A 9,478-nucleotide genomic window follows, 5' to 3' on the forward strand; every position below is an offset into this window, starting at 1 on the left:
GACGCGGGGCCCCCCGTGGGGGGGGGGATTGGGGGGGCTCGGGGGTTGGGTCCTGGTGTCACACAGGACACAGGGGTTTGGGAGGTGACACGGGGTCCCGGGGTGTCACACGGGGTCCTGGAAGGTGACACGGGGTCCCGGGGTGTGACATTGGGCCCTGGGGTGTGGCACGGGGCAGGGTGGGGGCACAGGGTCCCAGAACATGACGTGGGGTCCTGGGGTGTCACTGGGGGTCCCGGGGTGTCCCACAGTGTCCCCCGATGTCACTCGGGGTCCCGGGGTGTCCCACAAGCTCTCCCAGCCCCAAGCCCCCCATGGTGGGGGGTGGGCCCTGGACCCCCCTCCCCTTGCTCTGCCCCCCCAGCTCCCCCTCCCCCCCTGGGGTGGGGACAGGGCCATGGGCGGGGACACGGACAGGACACAGCCTGGGGAGAGCAGCAGGACCTGCCCCACCCTGGGGACAGCCCTGGGGACAACTCTGGGGACATCCTGGGGACAGCCTTGAGGACAGCTCTGGGGACAGGAGCAGGACCCTGCCCAGCCCTGGGGACAGCCCTGGTGACAACCCTGGTGACACCGTGGTGGCACACTGGTGGCAGCCCTGGTGACAGCCCGGTGGCAGCCCTGGTGGCACGCCGGTGGCGCTCACATTTCACCATCACCATGTAGACGTCGATGGTGCAGATCTGCGGCTGCGAGAGCCGCTCGCCCTTCTCCAGCAGGTCCGGCACCTCGGCCAGGCGGATCCCGGCGTACGGCTCGGCGCCGAACGTCATCATCTCCCACAGCGTCACCCCTGGGGACACGGGGACACGGGGACACCCGTGAGCCATGGGGACACCGGGGACAGCTCGTGAGCCACGGGACACCAGGGACAGCAATGCCACTCCGGCACCTCGGCCAGGCGGATCCCGGCGTACGGCTCGGCGCCGAACGTCATCATCTCCCACAGCGTCACCCCTGGGGACACGGGGACAGCCGTGAGCCATGGGGACATGGGGACACGGGGACACGGGGACAGCCGTGAGCCATGGGGACACCTGTGAGCCATGGGGACAGCGGGGACACTGGGGACACTGGGCACACTGGGGACACCGGGGACACTGGAGACATGGGGGACACCGGGGCCAGAAGGGACACCGGGGACACCGGGGACACCGGGGCGTGGGGCGGCTCACCGTAGCTCCAGACGTCGCTCTGGTGCGTGTACTTGCCGAAGTGGATGCTCTCCAGGGCCATCCACTTGATGGGCGTCTGCGGGAAAGGGACAGCCATGGGGACACCGTGGGGACACCGTGGGGACACTGATGGCATTGGGGTGATACTGACAGCATTGGGGGTGACATTGATGGCATTGGGGTGACACTGATGGCATTGGGGATGACAGGATGGCATTGGGGTGACACCGATGGCATTTGAGGTGACACTGATGGCATTGAGGTGACACTGACAGCATTGGGGTGACACCAACGGCATTGGGGGTGACAGGAAGGCATTTGGGTGACACCGATGTCATTGGGTGTCACACTGATGCCATTGGGTGTCACACTGATGCCCTTGGGTGTCCCACCGATGCCCTTGGGTGCCATTTGGGGTGACACCGATGCCATTGGGGTCCCACTGATGCCCTTGGGTGTCACACTGATGCATTGGGTGCCATTTGGGGTGACACCGATGCCAGTGGGGTCCCACTGATGCCCTTGGGTGTCCCACCGATGCACTGGGTGTCCCACCAATGCCATTTGGGATGACACCGATGCCATTTGGGGGTCCCAGCCCGGGCCCCCGCCCACCTTAACCTCGTTGTAGAAGTATTTCTTGTCGTCGGGGTAGAGCAGGTCGGCGATGCCGAAATCGGCCACCTGCGCCTGGCTGGGCGACTTGAGCAGCACGTTCCGGGCTGCCAGGTTCCTGTGCACCATGCGGTGCTCCTCCAGGTAGTACATCCCCTGAAAAATGGGAATAAATATTAATTTTTAATATAATTTTAATTTATTTATGTAATATATTTATTATATCTATGTAATATTGGTTATATATTGAATAATGTATAATATAACAGCCAGTTTTCTGTGCACCATGCAGGTAGTACATCCCCTGAAAACGGGAATAAAGATTAATTTCTAATATTTTATTTATTTATTTATTTATTTATTTATTGCATGGGTGTAATATTGGTTATATATTGAATAATGTATAATATAACAGCCAGTTTTCTGTGCACCATGCAGGTAGTACATCCCCTGAAAACGGGAATAAATATTAATTTTTAATATAATTTTTATTTATTAAATGTATTTAATAGATTATATGTATATACAGTCTATAATATAACCCTTCACCCCGTGTGACCCCTGGGTTTTTGGGATGCAGGAATGGGCAGGACCCCCCCAGACCCCTCACCCCGTGTGACCCCTGGGTTTTTGGGATGCAGGAATGGGCAGGACCCCCCCAGACCCCTCACCCCGTGTGACCCCTGGGTTTTTGGGATGCAGGAATGGGCAGGACCCCCCCAGACCCCTCACCCCGTGTGACCCCTGGGTTTTTGGGATGCAGGAATGGGCAGGACCCCCCCAGACCCCTCACCCCGTGTGACCCCTGGGTTTTTGGGATGCAGGAATGGGCAGGACCCCCCCAGACCCCTCACCCCGTGTGACCCCTGGGTTTTTGGGATGCAGGAATGGGCAGGACCCCCCCAGACCCCTCACCCCGTGTGCCCCCGGTTTCTCAGGGCGCTCGGGACCCCGGGCACGGCGGGCACTGACCTTGGCCACCTGCACACACCAGTTGAGCAGCAGCTGCGGGCTGATGGCGCCGCGGTTCTTGCGCACGTAGTCGAGCAGCGAGCCCAGCGGCAGCAGCTGCGTCACCAGCTGCAGCTGCGGGCCCGGGCAGATGCCCAGCAGCCGCACGATGTACGAGTGCTCCAGGCTGCCGATGGCCAGCATGTGCTGGGGGGCACGGCGTCAGCACCCCCGCCGCGTGCCCGGGGCGCCGCCGATACGGGGGGGGCACCCCCAGAGCGCCCCCAAACATCCCCAGATACAGGGGGGCACCCGGGACACCCCCAGAGCACCTCCAGAGCACCCCCAAACATCCCCAGATACAGGGGGGCACCTGGGGCACCCCCAGAGCGCTCCCACAGAACCCCCACACCACCCCCTGAGTGTGCCCGGGGCACCCCAGATACAGGGGGGCACCCAGAGCACCCCCAGACATCCCCAGATACAGGGGGGCACCCGGGGCACCCCTGGAGCGCCCCCAAACATCCCCAGATACAGGGGGGCACCTGGGGCACCCCCAGAGCACCTCCAGAGCACCCCCAAACATCCCCAGATACAGGGGGGCACCTGGGGCACCCCCAGAGCACCCAATTGATGGGATTGATGGGATGGTATTGATGGGATCAATGGGATGGGATCAATGGGATGAGATCAATGGGATTGATGGGATCAATAGGATCAATGGGATTTATGGGAAGGGATTTGGGAGATCGGATGGGATAGGATGGGATTGATGGGATCAATGGGATGGATCAATGGGATCAGTGGGCTGGGATTGATGGGATGGATGGCATTTGGGATGGGATCAATGGGACCCCAGAGCGCCCCCAGACATCCCCAGATACAGGGGGGCACCCGGGGCACCCCCAGAGCACCCCAAAACATCCCCAGATACAGGGGGGCACCTGGGGCACCCCCAGAGCGCTCCCACAGAACCCCCACACCACCCCCTGAGTGTGCCCGGGGCACCCCAGATACAGGGGGGCACCCAGAGCACCCCCAGACATCCCCAGATACAGGGGGGCACCTGGGGCACCCCCAGAGCACCTCCAGAGCACCCCCAAACATCCCCAGATACAGGGGGGCACCTGGGGCACCCCCAGAGCGCTCCCACAGAACCCCCACACCACCCCCTGAGTGTGCCCGGGGCACCCCCCAGGGGGACCCCCGGACCCCCCGGTGCCCGCACTCACGTCGGTGACGGCGTGGAAGGATTGCTGCCCGCTCCAGCCCTGGATCACCTTGATGCTCACCGGGATCTTGATGGAATCCCCGTCCGGGATCCAGATCCCCTGCGGGATCGGGATCAGTGGGGTCAGTGGGGTCGGTGGGATTTGTGGGATGGGATGGGATTTATGGGATTGGTGGGATTTGAGATGGGATTTACAGAATGGGATGGGATCAATGGAATCAGTGAGATGCATGGGATTTATGGGGTTTACGGGATTGATGGGATCGGTGGGATCAATGAGATTAGTGGGATCAATGGGGTCAGTGGGATCAATGGGAAGGGATGAGGTGGGATCAGTGGGATGGGATTGATGGGATGCAATTGATGGGATTGATGGGATGGTATTGATGGGATCAATGGGATGGGATCAATGGGATGAGATCAATGGGATTGATGGGATCAATAGGATCAATGGGATTTATGGGAAGGGATTTGGGAGATCGGATGGGATAGGATGGGATTGATGGGATGGGATCGATCAATGGGATGGATGAGATCAATGGGATGGGATCGATGGGATGGGATGGATCAATGGGATGGGATGGGATTGATGGGATGGGATTGATGGGATCAATGGGATGGACCAATGGGATCAGTGGGGTGGGATTGATGGGATGGGATGGGATCGATTGGATGGGATTGATGGGATCAATGGAATCAGTGGGGTGGGATTGATGGGATCAATGGGATGGAATGAGATCAGTGGGATGGGATTGATGGGATGGGATTGATGGGATGGATGGCATTTGGGATGGGATCAATGGGATGGGATTTATGGGATCAATGGGATCAATGGGATGGGATTGATGGGATGGGATTGATGGGACGGATGGCCTTTGGGATGGGATCGATGGGAGTTCTGGGATGCCCCCAGCCCCTCCCCAAGCCCCACCTTGTGCACGGTGCCGAAGACGCCGGAGCCTGGGATGGGATCAATGGAATCAGTGAGATGCATGGGATTTATGGGGTTTACGGGATTGATGGGATCGGTGGGATCAATGAGATTAGTGGGATCAATGGGGTCAGTGGGATCAATGGGATGGAATGAGATCAGTGGGGTGGGATTGATGGGATGGATGGAATTTGGGATGGGATCAACGGGATCAATAGGATCAGTGGGATTTATGGGATGGATGGCCTTTGGGATGGGATCAATGGGAGTTCTGGGATGCCCCCAGCCCCTCCCCAAGCCCCACCTTGTGCACGGTGCCGAAGACGCCGGAGCCCAGGACCTTGAGGCGCTTCAGCTCCGACTCCTTGAAGATCCGGGCCAGGACCTTGTTGGCTTTCTCACTGGGGTCCAGCGGCTCCAGGCTCTGCGGGACACGGCTGGCAATGGGGACGGGGACGGGGACAGGGACATGGCATGGGGACAGGGACACGGCGTGGGGACAGGGACAGGGACAGGGACACGGCTGGCAATGGGGACGGGGACACGGCTGGCAATGGGGACGGGGATGGGGACACGGCATGGGGACAGGGACAGGGACACGGCTGGGAATGGGAATGGGGACAGGGACACAGTGTGGCAACGGGGACAGGGACAGGAACACGGTGTGGGGACAGGGACATGGCATGGGGACAGGGACATGGCGTGGCAATGGGAATGGGGACAGGGACATGGCGTGGCAACGGGGACAGGGACCGCTGCCACCCCGGTGCGGCCCCGGTGTCCCGGCTGACCAGTGTGGCAACGGGAATGAGGACAGGGACAGGGACACGGCTGGCAATGGGGACGGGGACACGGCTGGCAATGGGGACGGGGATGGGGACACGGCATGGGGACAGGGACAGGGACACGGCTGGGAATGGGAATGGGGACAGGGACACAGTGTGGCAACGGGGACAGGGACAGGAACACGGTGTGGGGACAGGGACATGGCATGGGGACAGGGACACGGCGTGGCAATGGGAACAGGGACACGGCGTGGGGACAGGAACACAGTGTGGGGACAGGGACACGGTGTGGGGACAGGGACAGGAACATGGCATGGAGACAGGGACATGGCATGGGAATGGGAATGGGGACAGGGACACGGCGTGGGGACAGGGACAGGGACACAGTGTGGCAACGGGAATGAGGACAGGGACAGGGACACGGCTGGCAATGGGAATGGGGACAGGGACATGGCGTGGCAACGGGGACAGGGACCGCTGCCACCCCGGTGCGGCCCCGGTGTCCCGGCTGACCTCGCCCCGCTCCAGGTAGCGCCGCATCGCCCGTTTCTTCTGGATCTTCTTGCCCCGCCAGTAGAGCAGCGCCAGCAGCACCAGCGAGCACGAGAGGAACACGGCCCCGACCACCATGACCGCGATCAGCGTCGGGGCGCGCCTGCGGCACCGGGAACCGGCGGGAACGGGGATGGGAACGGGGATGGGAACGGGAACGGGGAGGGAACCGGGCGAGAAGGAGGATGGGGACGGAGATGGGAACGGGAACCGGGCGGGAACGGGGCGAGAACAGGGATGGGAACGGGGATGGGAACGGGAACGGGAATGGGAATGGGAACGGGAACCGGGCGGGAAAGGGAATGGGAAAGGAAACGGGGACGGGAACGGGATGGAAACGGGGCGGGAACAGGAATGGGAATGGGAATAGGAACAGGAACGGGGACGAGAACGGGGATGGAGATGGGGACAGGGACGGGACCGAGATGGGGACGAGGATGAGGAACGGGGACAGGGATGGGGACGGGGGACGTGGGAAAGCACAGGGTTAGGGTCCCCGCAGCACCCCGGGGTCCCTGTGACCCCCCCGGGATGTCCCCACACCTCCAGGGATGTCCCCACAGCCCCAGGATGTCCCCACAGCCCCCCCGGGATGCCCCGACCCCCCCCCGCGGTACCTGGACACGGGCAGGGTGTCCCCCAGGCAGTCCCGCAGCAGCGGCCCCACGCACCTGGGGGGGGGGGACACGGGGGTCAGCCCGGGGGGACCCCCCGGCGGAGACCCGGGACCCCAACTTGTGCCCCGCGGGGTCCCCAGACCCCCCCACCTGCCCCGGACGAGGTCTCAGGACCCTCAGCCTGCCCCTCGTGGGGTCCCCAGATCCCCAAATGCCACCAGTGAGGTCCTGAATCCCCCACCCTGCCCCAAATGATGCCCCAGGACCCCCCACCCTCCTCCCAAAGAGCTTTTGGGACCCCCACCCTGCCCCAAATGATGCCCCAGGACCCCCCACCCTCCTCCCAAAGAGGTTTTAGGACCCCCACTCTCCTCCCAAGGATCTTTAGGGACCCCACCCTCCTTCCCAAAGATCTTTTGAGACCTCCACCCTCCTCCCAAAGAGCTTTTGGGACCCCCACCCTGCCCCCATTGATACCCCAAGACCCCCACCGTCCTCCCCAAGACCTTTAGGGCCCCCCACCCCTCCCGGGTCCCCCCGGGCCGGACGCACCCCCGGGTGCAGTTCTCGTGGCAGGGCCGGCACTCGCGGCTGCCGTCGGGGAATTTGTAGATGGGGCCGCGCTCGCCCAGGACGCCCTCGGGGCATCGCTCCACGCAGTGCGGCCCGTCGCGGTAGTGGGCGCAGCGCGTGCACGTGTCGGCACCCTGCGGGGTGAGGGGGGGTATGCCCCAGGACCCCCCACCCTCCTCCCAAAGAGCTTTTGGGACCCCCACCCCGCCCTCCACAGGGTCCCAGTGGGGTCCTGAGCCCCCCAACCTGCCCGGGGCCCCCAAAGAAGCTCCCCAAAGAGCTTTTGGGCCCCCACCCTCCTCCCAAAGAGCTTTTGGGACCCTCACTCTCCTCCCAAAGAGCTTTTGGGACCCCCACTCTGCCGGGTGGGGACACCGCGGGGACACCGGGGGGACGCGGCCGGGCCGTACCGAGCCGTTGCAGGTGGCGCCGCCGTCGATGCGCTCGCACTCCGGGTGGCACTCGGTGCATTCGCCGCCCTGCGAGAACTCCCGGGGGTCCCTGGGGGGCACACGGGGGGTCACCGTGCCGGCCCGGCGGTGACAGGGACGCCCCGGTCGTGACAATGCCACTCCAGCGGTGACAGGGACGCCCCGGTGGTGACAATGCCACCCTGGCGGTGACAATGCCACCCCGGTGTTGACAATGCCACCCTGGTGGTGACAGGGATGCCCCGGTGGTGACAATGCCATCCCGGCGGTGACAGAGCCACCCCGGTAGTGACAGTGGCATCCCAGTGGTGACAATGCCATCCCGGTAGTGACAATGCCACCCTGGTGGTGACAGGGATGCCCCGGTGGTGACAGTGCCATCCCATTGGTAACAGGGACACCCCGGCGGTGACAATGCCATCCCGGCGGTGACAATGTCATCCCGATGGTGACAGTGCCATCCAGTGGTGACAATGCCACCCCGGCGGTGACAGGGCCACTCCGCGGTCCGCACCAGTGCCCGGCTCACCTGCGACCCCCCATGCCCATCCTGCCCTGGGGCTGATCCCCCACCCCAGTGCCCACTCCGGGGGTCTCCGCAGTGCCGGTGCCCCCCTGTGCCCCCCGCGTCCCCGTTTCTCTGTGTCCCTCGCATCCGCCTTGTCCCCAATGTCCCCCGTGCCCCTCCTGGTCCCAGTGTCCCCCGTGCCCCTCATGTCCCTCATGCCCTCCTATGCTGGGGTCACCCAGCGGGGACAGAGGTCACCCAGGGGGACAGCGGGGCTGGGGACACCCAGGGGGACAGCGGGGCTGGGGTCAGAGAGGAGCTGGGGGTCCCACTCCCCCTCCCTGTGGAAGGAGTGGGGGTTCAGTGGGGGATCTGGGGGTCCCCGTGTTCCCTCCCCTATGGGACAGACCGGGGGTTCCTGCAGGGGTCTGGGGGTCCCTGGGGGAGGATCCCACGCCCCCTCTCTGTGTAAAGAATGGGGGTTCAGTGGGGGATCTGGGGGTCCCAGTGTCTCCTCCCCTATGGGACGGACTGGGGGTCCCTGAAGGGATCTGGGGGTGCCTGGGGGGGGGTCCCACGCCCCCTCCCTGTGTAAGGAATGGGGGTTCATTGCGGGATCTGGGCGTCCCCTCCCCTATGGGATGCACCAGGGGTCCCTGGAGGGGTCTGGGGGTGCCCGGGGGGGGGATCCCACGGGGGGGTCCTACACCCCCTCCCTGTGGAAGGAATGGAGTCCTGGTGTTCCCTCCCCTATGGGACGGACCGGGGGTCCCTGCAGGGGTCAGGGGGTGCCCGGGGGGTCCCGCGCCCCCTCCCCAGCCCGCCCCACGCACGGCACTTGCTGCGGGGCCGGTTGTTGCGGATGTCGAGGTCGGCGCGGCTGCGGCTGAGCGCGGCCCAGTGCACGGTGTGCAGGAAGCAGAGCCGCCGGTTCTCGGTGATGTACACGCGGCCCGCGCTCACCTCGCGCAGCGAGCGCAGCCCCAGCGAGGTCACGTTCTCGTTCTTCATGATCAGCAGCGAGAAACCGCGGCTGCGGGGCGGCACCGGGGTGCTCAGGGAGCTGGGGGCGCTCCGGGGGTGCTCAGGGGGCTGGGGGGGCTCCG

General features: G+C 63.9%; 1 protein-coding gene across 1 annotated transcript in view; it reads right to left on the minus strand.

The window, feature by feature from the left end:
* ERBB3 (erb-b2 receptor tyrosine kinase 3) overlaps positions 1-9,478 on the minus strand; it is a 20,511-nt gene that overhangs the window by 2,263 nt on the left and 8,770 nt on the right. The window contains exons 11-21 of the mRNA XM_039716818.1: positions 9,126-9,405; positions 7,844-8,086; positions 7,413-7,567; positions 6,861-6,914; positions 6,205-6,346; positions 5,211-5,330; positions 3,977-4,075; positions 2,766-2,951; positions 1,794-1,949; positions 1,179-1,254; positions 567-796 (exon numbers count right to left, since the gene is read on the minus strand). Of these exons, the coding sequence (XP_039572752.1) occupies positions 567-796; positions 1,179-1,254; positions 1,794-1,949; positions 2,766-2,951; positions 3,977-4,075; positions 5,211-5,330; positions 6,205-6,346; positions 6,861-6,914; positions 7,413-7,567; positions 7,844-8,086; positions 9,126-9,405 (1,741 nt within the window). The remainder of the gene's footprint in view (positions 1-566; positions 797-1,178; positions 1,255-1,793; positions 1,950-2,765; positions 2,952-3,976; positions 4,076-5,210; positions 5,331-6,204; positions 6,347-6,860; positions 6,915-7,412; positions 7,568-7,843; positions 8,087-9,125; positions 9,406-9,478) is intronic.

Source organism: Passer montanus, unplaced genomic scaffold, assembly GCF_014805655.1.
Source record: "Passer montanus isolate IOZ18808 unplaced genomic scaffold, ASM1480565v1 scaffold361, whole genome shotgun sequence".
Lineage (NCBI taxonomy): Eukaryota > Metazoa > Chordata > Aves > Passeriformes > Passeridae > Passer > Passer montanus.